General features: G+C 42.7%; 1 protein-coding gene across 2 annotated transcripts; it reads right to left on the bottom strand.

Moving 5' to 3' along the window:
• Positions 1-817: 817 nt before the first annotated feature.
• On the bottom strand, positions 818-11,743 carry BIRC2 (baculoviral IAP repeat containing 2). 2 transcript variants are annotated; one of them, XM_054188208.1, is made up of 9 exons: positions 11,564-11,743; positions 7,678-9,767; positions 7,470-7,569; positions 6,172-6,250; positions 5,546-5,594; positions 4,280-4,522; positions 2,793-3,047; positions 2,596-2,637; positions 818-1,742 (listed from the first exon to the last, which is right to left on the bottom strand). In XM_054188208.1, the coding sequence occupies exons 2-9, from the start codon at positions 8,549-8,551 to the stop codon at positions 1,549-1,551; spliced, it is 1,836 nt and encodes a 611-aa protein (XP_054044183.1). In that variant the 5' UTR covers positions 8,552-9,767; positions 11,564-11,743; the 3' UTR covers positions 818-1,548. The 2 variants fall into 2 exon arrangements, with proteins under 2 accessions (XP_054044183.1, XP_054044184.1); XM_054188209.1 differs by lacking the exon at positions 2,793-3,047.
• Positions 11,744-14,722: the final 2,979 nt, after the last annotated feature.

Below are 14,722 nucleotides of genomic sequence, written 5' to 3'. Positions count from 1 at the left end.
ACGTATAAACTTTACTACTTTTATACATACAGGGTGCTCTCTTTTTAGAGGAGCTAACACGTGTATAGCTAAAGCCACACATGAAGTGATGAAAGCCAGTTACATGCACACAACGTCCAAGCGCTGGCATCCTAAAACTTCAAGAAATGGTATTTTCACCTTGCACTCCAGAGCGTAAGACACCGAAGCACTGCTAAAAACATCTTCTTGCTGACAGACGTGCAGATTCAGAGATCAGCACTTGGGCATAAAGATAAGATGGAAGACAACTGACTTAACCATTAGAGCCAGACAAACTGACACTACCACTGCAGGATCTGGTGCCATTATCCTGGCAGCATTCTTCCCCTATTTGCCATGAAATCCTTGCGAAATCCTTACGAACTCTCTAGGTACCTACTATGCAAGTCACAAAACTGAAAAGGGTAAAGTAAGTGTCAACCAGTAAGGAAACAGAAGTCCCTGGACTACCAGCTTACAAAACAAGACCCAAGACTTCAGAGGGGGGTGGAAGATCCTACTATTTAACTGCACAATCACTATAAAGTTCCAAACACTGGAAAGCAGCTTTTACATTTTAATCCCTAGCATAAAGGCTATATTGCTGTAGAGCTACCCTCTGCCTCATCTCCAAGGTCATGAGGATCGCTCCTGCCCATGATTTCTATCCTTTTTAAAAATTATGACAGAACGATGTACCAGATGCTGTGTGGAGTTTTTTGGGGTTTTTTTTGTTTGTTTGTAAATAAGGATAAAAATCTGACCCCCCTACTTTACCAGAGGCAATCACAAAGCATCAGAGCAGCTCACTTCCCTGTTCAAAAGTGAATGAAAGACACACAGAATTAAATTTTATTGTACTTTTGTGGGCAAACAAACAACGCCAAACGTTTGTCAGGAAAAAGACAGCATTCTAGTCACTGCAGTTTACAGGGAAAATCCAACAACAGGAACAGAGTAAACAAGCACTCATTTGAGAATTAGAAATATTTTAATTCAGTCTTCATATAAACTATGTTTAATACACATTACACAAGTATCTAGACACGACCAAAACTTAAAAAAGAGTCCTGCTCAACAGTTCGCCTCTTTTCTCAAGTCCACAAGAAATCCAAAACAGAACCAAAACAGTAGCTGAAGTTAATTAATATTAATTATTAATAAACAGCAATCTTAATGTATTTTCTCACATCCACATGGAGGCAACTCATGAGAAGAGTTATGCCAGGCTCCATTTTAGGAACTCAACCAGAAAGTTTTTTTTATTGCAAATGACACAGAGGCATACTAGTGAAACAGCTTTCCTTGCTCGGAACGGAGAGCTACAAAAACCTCACCTTAGTATTGAGCTAGTTTTATGAACAGAAAGAGTCTTTAGCAAGGAAGACCTACTAGATTCATAACAATGGTACAGTTTGCTATTACACAACTGTGTTAGATAGTTGGTTAATCATCTGTACCACAATTTTCCACTCTTAAGACACTGCTGGCTTAAACTTCAGGAGTTGGAGGATGACAGGAACAAAGACATTGTGCAAGGTTCCCTCCTTATGAAAGAAATGTGCGAACTGTACCCTTTATTGTCCCCCTGCAAATAGGGCATTTTCTAAGGGACGGTGCACATTCTTTGCATACCACTAAGTGGCCACATGGAATAAAAACAATAGAGACTTCTTTGTCCATGCAAACTTTACATGTTCTTTCCTCTTGTAGCCTTCTTAATTGTTCTTCCATAGGTAAACCTGGAAAAAACATATTTAAGAAGCCTGAATATACGTGCATTCTAATTAGAACACAGCTATGTTCCATCCATTTCGCCCTTTATTTCCCTATCTGTATCACTAAATATAGATGGCAGTGAGAATAGTACATTTCCCAGAGGTCAGAAAGCGGCATGCAAGGAACTAGCCTGTACTTCCCAGTTCTGTGAGACAACAAACAGCTCAAGGATTGGAGACCAACTGTAGTTCTTGAGACCAACCAGTGTTTACATTTTAGCAAACGCTGTACTTTTCTTGCTTGGATATTAGGAGCACAGTCAGATCGGTGGAAGTGAGCTAAATTCAGGCTTGTATACTTTTCTGAAGCCTATTAACACATTAAACCACAGGACTAAACAAGAGCAAACGCAGTCCCATGTCTGACAAGCTTTTATGTACCCAGCTGTTAGTCAAGATAGATCTTAAGACACCTATAACCCCCTCTGGAAAAGCAGATAATGATACCTGCTGTGAAATGCTAACCTACTATGCACTGTCTACTCTTTATCAAATGCCTGAATGAGAGCTTGTACCAGGATCAAGTCCAGCATGTGCCTGAACTGTCAAGCTCCAGAAAGCTCCCCCTCCTATGGCGCAAAAGCGCATGTAAGGCACAGGATACAGTTTACAGCAGATAGATTTGCTTGCAAGTCTGAGCACGCACTTAACTTTTTTTGATAAATCCACTTTACCAAAGCAGAATTAGGGAGAACGTAAAGCAAGCATAAAACCTCTTTCTTAAGCGAAGTAATTTTCTTCTCCCCCGCCTCCCCCCGGCAATGTTAGCTATTTCTCCCACAGTAACGTTTAAAGTAAAAAGTAGAGTTTAAGGTACCTGAAACATCTTCTGTGGGAACATACTTCATGTTCTTCTCCACTAAAATAACAGAAAAAAAAAAATCCTAATCATTTGACTAATCTATATTCAAACAGCATCTGATTATTTTTTTATCTATAGGTTGTTACGACAGCACTGGTTAGACTTTTATAAACTTACATCCTTTGGGGAAAAAAAAAAATAAATAGACATACCAAATAAATCTTTGTACAGCACAGGGTCACAATCTCGTAGACAGTTTCTGAATATGCTGGCTGCTTCATTTCCTTTCACTAAAACTGTATCTATCAGTTCCCTTGCTTGCAGTGGTGTCTGAGTCTTTTGCTTAATAACATCATGCTCAAGTTCCGTTATCACTTTAGCTGATAATAAACTCCCAAGGATTGGAAGTACACATGTTAGACGTTGGAATAAAGCCATTCTATTCTTCCGGATTAAGGACAAATCATCTGGAATGCAAAGGGGATTAGATGTTTGTTACGAATACACTACTCCAAGCTCCATTTCTGCCTACATTCTTTAAACTCTACTTGAAATGTTCACTTACTACACATCATTAATAAAGACCTCAGTAAGTTTTAGTGGTGTTTACATAAAGAACAGACTGAAGAAAAGCACATACAAGCAGCTTCTGAGCTGAAGCCTTTTCACCAATAAAAACTCCTGCCCCCATCTCCAGGTTAAGCTATCTGAGGGGATCTTGTCTAACTTCACACTAGCAAGACTTACGTTCTCTGCAGAATTGCAAAGAAAAAACAACACCTCTGCATAACACCAATGCTAACTCACCGACAACCAACGGGTTAATTTTAGTCAGTGGCAGTCAAAATCATGTCTGAGATGTAGATAGAATCAAGCTTTTCTAAGAGGTGTCCAACAGAATTATGTGCAAGAAAACCAGAAGTACAGCACAAACAGTCTCAAAAGTTTGGTGGGTTGTTGTTTGGTTGTTTTGTTTTTGTTTTTTTTTTTTTTAAATAGTCTATCCCAAACAACAACAACAAAATCACTTCCATTAAGGTTTAATGGCTGAATCCATCTATGTTTTTTTGATAGAACACACCAGTAGAAAAGCAGTCTTAATTTAATTTATAATTGAGAAGTTTCATTACTGCTTCACAGACTCAAAAATAGTAGGATTTTTTTAGGCTTTGCTATATGGTATTAAAACAATAGGAAATGTTGAAGACATCAAATAAACACTGTTAAATAGCTGACCCACATGGCTGAGTCAGACACAGAAAAGCAGACCTTTGGCCATCTTACAGAATCTAATTTTAAAGTTTATGGCCTCTTCTAGGAGGTGGATATGGTGGCTCACCGATTCAAGTAGTTTAAAGAACAGGCAAGCTTGGAAAAAAAATTAGTAGAGTGTGCCAAGTAAAGTCTTTTGGTTCCATTTATTTTATTAACAGCAATATAAAGCCACAGAAATTTAAAAAATATGGCTTTGCTCCTGTGGAGAGAATCAGGTGATGCCGAACCCTTGGAACCATCCTCCTGAAAGGGAATGAAAGAGTTCCCAGACTGCTAGTTCCATACAGATACCCTGACAATGCTTTTACAGAAACTGATCATAATAACAATTAAACTAAATCGCTTAGTGAATAAAAACAACTATAAAAACCATACATAATACAAACCACTTCTGCTTTCACTTTTGTTCATGCCTTATGCTTACCTGATGCAGCTTCTTCGAATTGTCTCTCTTTCTCTTCTTCCCTCTTCTCATCTTCAGCATTGAGCAGATCACACACGAGATCATTAACAGTCTTGTAGTTTTCTCCAGAGGCCAAGATTTTACTTTGCACTGTTTGCTTTATTAGCCTTCTACTGAATCCCATCTCCAAGGCAGCTTTAACAACAGGCGTGTTCATCATGATTGCATCTTCTGAATGACTCTCTCCAGGTTCAAAATGAATAACTAATCAAAGAGGAAAATCACTATGTATAATATAAAGAATAAAATACCTATACAACCCAGAAGTCAGAGACACCAACATTACCTACGCATATGCAAATATATATGAATACCTAGCACTAAAAAGTTTCAATGGCTAAATAGACATTTTTTCTTAAGTGGTTAGTTTTAAAAATGGAAGCCAGTTACTTAATTGGACTGAATCCATGATAAACTTCAATCCATGACAGGCCTTCACGAAAATCTAGGATAATCCAGAGAAACCACAGAGAATTCCATTGTGTCTTAACAGCTTTTTTTAATATTTAATCATTTCTAACTTCGGCCTTGAAAAATGTTGAGGCGGGGGGGGGTGGGGCAGGGAAGGAAGGAGATCAAAATTCAGAGTTTATAGTACAAACAATTGTTCTATTCCAGCTCTTGATCAGTATTTTCCATTCAACTTACTAAGCACCAGACACGTGGGATTCTGACTCATTGTCCTCAACCAGCAGGGACTATGATAGCATAACCCACTCACCCTCTGGGAGGGGTTTATTTCCACTATAACTACAGTCCAGCTCAGAAAGACTTCACTTTATCAGCTTGTCCTACCCTCTCCTTGACCACTGCTGCTCAACTCAAGAGCATTTACATGCCTAAAAATGAAGTTGCTAACTGCATAGTCATGACGCCCTCTAGCAACTGTTCCACAAAGTTCAATACCATAGGTCAATTTAAGAAATGCCAAATTGACTTGTTTTGTTTAACTCAACCACGAAACTAAAAACCACAAATACAGCAGATGCCAAGAGCTGCTAGTATGAAAATAAGGAAAATGAAAGACAAGATCTCTTAAAGATGCCTCCTTTAAGTCTGTCCATATAACGTTGAAGCTACCTAACTTTTAGCATTACTTAGAAAATCCTTATAACATTGTTGTTTCCAACAAAATCTAAGAATTCTTAAGCAAGTTAGTTTTGGATAGCTAATCATTAAGTTGGCAAAATGCTGAGGAAGTTTAAAAACATGCTCTAATATACATACTTGGGGGATCAATGTTTTCATCTACAGGCGTATCAGAGGTTGACAAGAGCTGTGGAACACAACAGAACTACATTAGTATCAAAGTATTGCTTTTCCCCCTACATACCTTTAACACATTCTTCCCTCATCATCCACGCTAAGCTTTTTACCTGAATGGTACCTGTTAGGTACTTTACATGTGGTTACACAAGTCTGCAACTTTGTGCAACTATACTATCAATATGAAGTTAGTACTGACCAATTTCATGAAGAGAAGTTTGGCTTACTTTTGCCAGAAGCATTATGGATAGAAGTAATTCAGGCTGTCCATGACTGATACCTGAAATAACAATTAATGATCTGCACTATTCACTGAAACTTACATAATGAGAATTTTCCTCTCCTGACACAAAGGAGCTCACTGCCTTATAACACTTTCCATAAGTACAGGTTAAACTCTACTAGTCCAAGTCCATTAGCCATGGTTCAGCATGGGTTTCATTTCTGTGCTCATGAAGAGCCTTTATCATGTTAGAAACATAGTAGAAATATATGCAGAAGTAAGGCAGAAGGATGGACCAAATTCCCCAAAAGAACATAGCGCTCCAACAAGAAAAAAAACAAAGTTACTGAACAGTAAAGTTTACCTGTTCAAGAAGATGGGGGAACCTGGCCTGAATTTGACTTACAAACTCTCCTCCTTTTACACGAAGCAGATACTCACACCTGAAACATTGACAGAAGTGTACTAAATTATACTTTCTACTTGCCAAGGGAAAAAAATACAGATGAATGAAACAGTTTACAGTAACACAGCGTAACTTAAGTACATGTTTCTCTTCCTTCAGAGGGGAAAGAGTTCTCTGAATTGGAAGCTTGATATAGCCTAGTGTCTGGTGACACTTTGATAAAGCTTTTCCATGATGTTCAGCAGTCAGTAGGCTTACGTATATAAATGCAGCAGCTTTACATTCTGCTACCACTTCTAATCAAAATGGTATGTCATGAGAAATGATACCGTGTCAGCGTCACCACAAAGTGCAGTGATAAACTGTTTCTATCTCACATCTCACCATTCTTATCCCCTACTCAAATCATTCAAAAGAAATTAACAAAATTTAACACCACTATCAAAGCCAGATCTGCTTCACTAATGTAGAGTTATATCTCTTAAGGACATTTACTGACAGGCATAACGCAGAAGGAAACAAAGGTGTCATTTAACTCTATGTCCATCGTGCAGTATAACAGTAGTCAGCAAATTGCCCATTAAACACTAGTTGGAGATCTACGATGTGAAGAATCATTATTAACTTTCCTGAAATTAAGTGCAGCTATTTCTGTCATTAATGTAGGTGGAGATTTCCATAGGCACAGATAGCAATTAGGTATGCAATTGCCATTTAATTATGGGGGTCATTAAAAAGTTATTTCTGTCATTTTTCCAATAGAGACATATTAAACAGCCACTGAAACCTTCTTCACAAGCCTTTCCACACCTAAGAAACTAAACTGCACAAGCTGAAAACCTGGTTCAAGAAGGGCATGGACACAGAACTAGACTGAGGGCGTCAGATGTTCCTCCTACTTCATTTCTCTGCAGCTTTTGCTCTACTCAAGTCTGCTTTCTGACTGCTTCTCTTAGACAAGTATGCTCATGAACAATGCAGCGTCACTTGGTAACAGTGATTTGGGGATGCACACAGCATTTAACTATTAAGTGGAAAGCATTAAATATCATGCTTAATGAAGAAATGTTTTAATTATGGCCACCTTAGCACTTCAGAGCTTGTAAACAGAGGTACATGAAATACATCCAAATGAAAGACTGAATTTGTACATCATACGGTGAAGTTAAACAAAATTATTAAGTGCAGTACATATCTGCCAAAATTAGAAGTATTTAAGGGTGTGAACAAATTATGACAAACATTTTGCAAGTTACCTTGGAAACCACTTTGCATGTTCAATCCATGGATCATCTCCAGATTCCCAGCACCTTAATCCACCATCACAGCAAAAACACTTGACATCATCATTGCGGCCTTTAAGAAAAACAAGGCAAAATATCTAGCAAACATTCACACAATTTACTTTAAGGTAAATGCTGACATAGCAATGCAAATAAAACTGGAGACATCAGTTTTTCTTACCTACGTAGTAAAAGCCAGCATCCGCAAGCTGTTCAGGCTGAACTGGAATTCTAGCCGGCCAATTTATGAATGTTTTAACACGTGCTTCATGGGTTTGCATGCTCACATTTGAAACATTGAAACTTAGCTGGTCTCGGGTAAGGTTCTCCACAAAAGGGCAAGTAGGAAAGTGCCTCCGATGCTCTGACATAGCATTATCTTTTGGTTCCCAGTTACTCAGCTGGCCACCACAGGTGAAACAAGCAACTTTGTCTGCTGTCCCCAAGTAATAAAGTCCAGCCTTTGCCAGATCAGTGGGTGAGAGAAACGCCAGTGGCCATGAGTGAAAAGTGCGTAGTCTAGCATCTTCTGTACTCATAGAAGGATTGTGAAGTTTAGGTCTCAAGAATGAAAGGTCTTCAACTGCCCTAGTAGTTACTGGGTCTTGAGGAAAACTGGAAAAAGAGCCACTGAAATATCCAACTTGTTCTAAACTTGGAGAAAGTGTTATGGAATGTAGAGATGGTGAGAGATTGTTTGTGACCAGAGGCGAAAAGGCAGAACGAGAGGAGAGTCCAAGGTTGTTAACAGAAAGCATGTTTTGAACAAAACTGCAGCTAGGATACAGCTGTTTGTGTTTTTCCATAGCATTATCTCCTGGTTGCCAGTTGTCCAACGTTAAGCCACAACTGAAACACTTAACTTTATCTTGCACACCAGTGTAATAAAACCCAGCCCGAGCAAGACTCCGTTCCGACACTGGCACATTAACGGGGAAAGTAGAAAACGTCGACATTCTGTAGAGTTCACAGGATAAGTCATACTTCAGTTCACCACACAAAGCACTCTGCTTCATGATGCTAGCCAAGAAAGGGCTATTTTCCATTATGTTCATAATGGACTATTTTTGGAAGAATGGGACAAGTCTTCCTCTGGGAGGTAGTTGTGTGCATTAAAGGCAATTTGGAATAACCCCTGCCTGTACAAAAGTACAAACCTGAAAATTAAATACTTCAATGTGCAACTTTGAATGCTTACGTGAATAGAATTAGCCTCATGATTAACAGCCTTTAAAATCTGGGAAGTTCTTGAACTTCAGTTTACACAACTGTTTTCTGTGCAAAAGCTGCCCCACCTCGTTTTGACAACTGAAGAAAGCATGTCAAAAAAGGACTTTCCCTTGAATCATATAGGCATCATGTGCTTTCCTTGTGCAGTGTATCTGGGAGAGCAGCATCAGTTTGTCAGGCTAGTGAAGGTGGGATCCAGAGAGGAAAGACCTCAAATGGGTTTATCAAAATCCTTTGTCAATAAAGAAACTAAACTGGGGGGTAACTACAATGACATCATTTTTGACCAGAACATCTGTTAAGTGATTTAAGAACTATTTCACCCTAGACAGCTGATAAATATGCAGCTTATACACATGTAAAGATTTTAGTTTGTAAATCTCATTAGAAGGCTGAAAATAATGGTTTATCAAGCTCAAAAGGCATACAAGTGCCCCTGAACTGACTACTGAACTGATCTGGTATATTTGCTACCACTAGACTTCCAAAAAAAACCCTCAACTTCTGCATATTGTTGTAATAACTTTTTAAGACTAAAGAAGTTAGTTTATACTCAACTTCACATATATCGAATATTCAGCTATGAGATAAACAGATCCTATACACTGTCTCTGACAAGGATGAACTGTCTTTATTAATAAGCCTGGAATAGCCCTAGGCTTTTCTGTCTATAACATTGTCCACACAGACTGAACAGAGCATTTCAGTTTTAACCTGGTGCCTTTGTTACAAGTATAGAGTTATCAAATTTAACATAAATGAATTGCCTTGTGTTGGGACATTCTAATACTTTATACTGTTGAATTAAGTTTCTTCTGTATGCCATGTTTATGGCATACAGAAGCAAACAGAATCCTCAGATTAAAAAAAAATGAATTTGAAGCCTTAGTTTCTTTATTTCTGCACAGAACTACCTCCCAGAGTTCAGACTAAAGTCCCTTCTAAGGTGCTTACGCCTCCATATTGATACTGACTGTTCACAAGAAGAAACTGTAAGTATTTGTAGTTCCAATCATTTAATTCTTTTGGGTGGAACAAAACCTGCAAGGAAGGAGAGGAGTGTTTCAGAATATACAATATGAGCTGCATGTAATATCTATACAAACAGAAACTATAAAAACTAAAACACTAAAATCTCAACATAAGCTTTTTTGTAATACTAGCTAGAAATTTTCAGGGCATCAACTTTACATACTGTCATATGGAGTGGATTTAACACACTTAATTTGCCTGTTACTGACACAAGCAGAACGTGTTTGGCAAATGGATGAATCAGGCTGCTCAATCACAAGCAGTATAACTAAAGGTAAGATACTGTACTACAGAAGTTGCATCCACCTAAATTGGTTTAAGCATGCAGATTCTCAAACAACAAAGGTCCAGCTTTATTACACTGACTTAAATTAAGAGAGCTGAAATTTCTTATTTAGGTAAATCTAATGATACTTGAAGCATAGTTCATATGTTCAGCAAAACTGAACCTCACCAAAAAAATTCAGGTAAGAGCAAAGACAAAGTTCAGAAGTTTTTAAATATATAATTTTCTATTAATTCATAAATGCATATATAGCAGTCTGTTTTACAGTATCAGTTTCCTAAAACGTTCTTCCAGGAAAGACTCAAACCAGATATACTTGTCATGATGACACAGCCCTAGAAAAACCACCTACTGGAAAACAGCAGAGCATTTCCTACTCATTTCAACAGCTCTTAGTAGATTTGTTCTTAATATGGTCACACTATTACTACTACGGCTTCTTATTCACTGAGGGCATGAGTTACAAATGCCTTACACCAATCCACTTCTTTAACACAGATGGTGGGACTAAACTAACAACATACGTGAAGGATGCTAGTCTGACAAGTTAAGCCTCTTTCCATACTAGAGATACCCCAGAGTAAATGCTAAAAATATCAGAGCAAACGGAGACCCTGATAATCCTAAAACATTTAGGAACACTTAAACCTGAGATCCTGTGGTAATTTTCTGCCGAACACTCTTCTAATATTATCTTCCACTACAGCCCTGAGGAGCCTCGATTTCCTTATTTCCAGAGTCACCCAACTGCTCTGAATCTCACGGGTTTTTTCTTCCATTATCCTGCAGCAACACTAAGCTACGTAAGTCCAGAGCAGCGATATTTAGAGTACAGCAACCTCAAGACTCAATTTAATGTTCTTCTGCGCTTGTGTCATGAGCCAGGCCACACAAGTTTACCTTCCAAGCACCCCTTGCTAAGGTTACAGACCTTGAACACCGAAATAGAATAGAACAGAATCATAGAATGTGTTGGGTTGGAAAGGACCCTTAAAGGTCATCTAGTCCAACCCCCCTGCAGTAAGCAGGGACATCTTCAACTAGATCAGGTTGCTCAGAGCCTCATCGACCCTGGCCTTGAATGTCTCCAGGGATGGGGCGCCATTCAAGGAGACAGACCCCCGGGGGTCCGTGCTCGGTCGCGCGCACCGGGACAGCCACCACCGTGTCCCCCCGCCAAGGCAAGGCCTCACTGGCCGCTCCTCCACCCCCATCCCACCGCCCCAGCCTGCTGGGACCCGTCCCGGGCCTCCCACAGGGCCCAAGCCCCACTCCCCGAGCGGCCGTCCCGCAGGGATGCCGGGCTCCCCCCTCCAGCGCCGGAGACCACGGCCCGGGGCGCGGCAAGGCAGGCCCCTCAGCCCGCCGAGGGTCTCCCCCGCCGCCGGCCTGCCCTGACGCGATGTCCCCCCGCCCGCCGCCCCCTCAGCCGGGCGCGGATACCCGCCGCAGCCCACGCAGCGGCCGGGCAGCGCACCACCAGGCCGCGGTCCAGCCCCCTTCCTCCCCCGGTACTCACGGTCTCCGGCCGGGCCCCCCGCAGCGGGCGGGCCTGGTGCGCACACCCGGCCTATATACGGTGCCCGGCAAGGGGGAGCAATGCCCCCGGCCGGAGCCGCCCCTGCCCGGAAACTCCGAGTGCGGCCGGCGCACCGGGAAAGTCCCGGCGGCCGCCGGGCGTATACGGGGCCTGACGGCGGGGAGGGCGGAGGGCGGACGGCGGGCGGGGCCTCCCCTCGCTCCCTCCCTCCGGGCCCGGGAGAGCTGCCGGGCTGTGGGGGTGTTCCTACGCTCCCGAGCGAGCGCCTTCCCGTGGCGGTCGCCGGCGGGGGGAGTGTTCCCTTGGGCTGCCCCTCAGCTGGCCTCCTCCGTTACGATCGCTCGTTCCTTGAGGGAGGGAGGCCGGCCCCGGCCCCGCTGGCGCCAGCAGGGACGTTAGGTACTTTCCTCCCGGACGGGGAAACCCGCCCGGAGATCGTGCTTCCCCCGCCCGCCCGGCCCAGCCCGCCGCGGCCCAGGGCGGGGATTTCCAGCCCCGCGGGCCCGGCGCCGTGCGAGGCTGGCGGGCGGCCCGTGCTCGCCGCCGGCGGGAAGGGGAAGGGCCCGATGGGGCTGCGCCTCTGGCAGTGGCCCGGGCGAACGGCCTCGCCTGGGGACCTCGTACTAGTACCGGGGGGAGCAAGGACGGCGGGTGCGGCCTCCTCGGGCGGCTGGGATGGCAGCCGGGCTTTCGGTGGCGCTGCGCTCCCCGCAGCAAGGGGCTGCAGACCCTGAGGTGCTGGAGCGGGTCCAGAGAAGGGCAACGAGGCTGGTGAGGGGTCTGGAGGACAAGTCTTAAGAGGAGGGTCTGAGGGAGCTGGGGTTGTTCAGCCTGGGGAAAAGGAGGCTGAGGGGAGACCTCGCTCTCTACAACTACCTGAAAGGAGGGGGTAGAGAGGTGGGGGTCGGTCTCTTCTCCCAAGTAACAGGCGATAGGACAAGAGGAAAAGGCCTCAAGTTGCACAGGGAAGGTTTAGATTGGATATTAGGAAAAATTTTTACCCTGAAAGGGTTATCAAGCATTGGAACAGGCTGCCCAGGGAAGCGGTGGAATCGCCATCCCTGGAGGTATTTAAAAGATGTGTAGATGTGGTGCTGAGGGCCACCTTTTAGTGATGGTTTTTGTCAGTGTTATGTTGATGGTTGGACTTGATGATCTTAAAGGTCCCTTCCGACCTAGGCAATACTATGATTTCTACAGGCGCAGCCTGCTCTGACAGTTCTGCTGTCCTGAGGGGGCAGCAAGGGCGGGAACATGATGCAAACCCCACAGTTTTACCTTTTCTCCTTGACACCAGCATAAAACATGATTGCTTGGCCACATTTCCTAATATAGGCAGCTCTGCAGGCTGCAAGAGGGGAAACAACATGCCCCATGAAAGACTTCAGTCATTGAAAGTCACAGGGGAAGAACAAGAGGAAGACAGAATATAAATTTCCACTGGAGCGGTTTAAGACAGTATTGATGCTTGTAGAAATCTGAAAAACTTCCACAGCAGGTACCAGAACACTGACCAAAGCTCAAAATCTCCCAGCACAGTCATGGTCTGGCATTTCCTATAAAGAAACAGCAGATACAAGATTAAAAAAAAAGCCCCTTTTTGTGCTGACGGAATGGTAGTAGGGTGTTTACACAACTGAGAACTGAAGAGTAAAAATAAAGGAAGCATAACTAAACAGAGCATTATGACACTAGTGGGTAATTTTCTGTAAGAGAGTTCCAGTAAGATGAATTTGCAAGAGAGTCATTTGTATCTTTTCTAAAACTGTTTCAAATTTCCTGTCATATGGGATGACATTTATCACATATAACAATACTATCTGTCAAATTTCAAACATGTAGCTGCAGTGACAGCTTGTATAGTATAGCTACTACTGTAACATCAGTTAACTTCGCATAATTATAGACATAGAAATGTTGGCTGTTTCAGTAGTTGCACAAAAAAACCAGGTCAAAAACTCCTTTTAAAAGTTTAAAATGGTTATAAGATCGCTGATGTGTCATTTTAAGGAAGCTGCTGACATGGAGAAGACAAGGTTCAAAAATTGAGTCAGGTACTGTATCTGAATCATAGAACAGAATCATGGAATGGTTCGGGTTGCAAGGGACCTTAAAGATCATCTAGTTCCAACCCCGCTGCCCTGGGTGAAGAGTGGTGGGGGTGTGGGATTTAGAGTTTTATTGGACATAGCTGTTTCATGTCACGTAAGGAACCAAGCTCTGTGTGTGTGTGGCTTTGATTGCAGCTGCTTGAAGATTTACTTTCACAGAGCAAGCTGGAGGTGCTCCCAGCCTGGGGACTTCAAGCAGGACTCCCCAAATGAAGTTACATTGAATCTATTTTAACAGATTCTTGACTTTTTACCATCCATTCTCCCAAGGCTAATTAATCCAGTGTTCCTCCTTAACTCCCTGCGTCCCTCCCTCCCTTGTGCCACTCCACCCCCAGCCGTATCTGCCCTTTGCCCCTCTGTACCCTCGGCTCCTTCCAATCTGGCAATAGAAGCTGTGTTTTCCTCCACTCCCAGGCCTCAAGGCGAGCAGTTTCAGGTTCTCCTTTTCTGCTTGGCAAGCCCCATGTCGCAACGACGAAGAAGGGAGGAGGAGGAACAAAAAAAAAACAGGCTAAAATGCTTGTAATAGCAGAAAAAGAGGTGTAGCTGCCCTGAGCTGACAGGCTCTTTCTGCTTGCTTTGTCTCTGCCAGTATAGTAGCAGCTCCCCCAGCTCTCTGTTCCCAGCAATTCCTTTGCTTTTCAGAGAAAGTGATAAGAGGGAACTTCCCCACCTACTAAGCTGCAATGATTGATTCCCCAGGACACATGAAGTAAGAACATAACTAAAGGTTTCTTCTTAGCACTGAAATTCCTGAGGAATTATCATCAGCATCCTGAGTCTGGCTTCAACCTGGGACCAAGGTAACCCTCCAGAGACAGAGAGGAGAGCAGTGGTGCTCAAGTCCTACCCAAGCTAAATGCAGGCTTCGGCTTTGATTCTCAGGCTGTGGCACATCACAGTGGGACTGATCCTTATTCCAGCCCTTTCACCTACTGCAGCAAGTTTCCAAGATCATAATCTTCACCTAAAAAACGGCAGGATTGATGAACTGAAATAAGGCACTCTACTTTGCAGTCCCTTG

The sequence above is a fragment of the Rissa tridactyla genome, chromosome 1 (genome assembly GCF_028500815.1).
Source record: "Rissa tridactyla isolate bRisTri1 chromosome 1, bRisTri1.patW.cur.20221130, whole genome shotgun sequence".
Lineage (NCBI taxonomy): Eukaryota > Metazoa > Chordata > Aves > Charadriiformes > Laridae > Rissa > Rissa tridactyla.
Note: the sequence above shows the minus strand (reverse complement) of the source record. Positions and strands in the feature narration are given on the sequence as shown.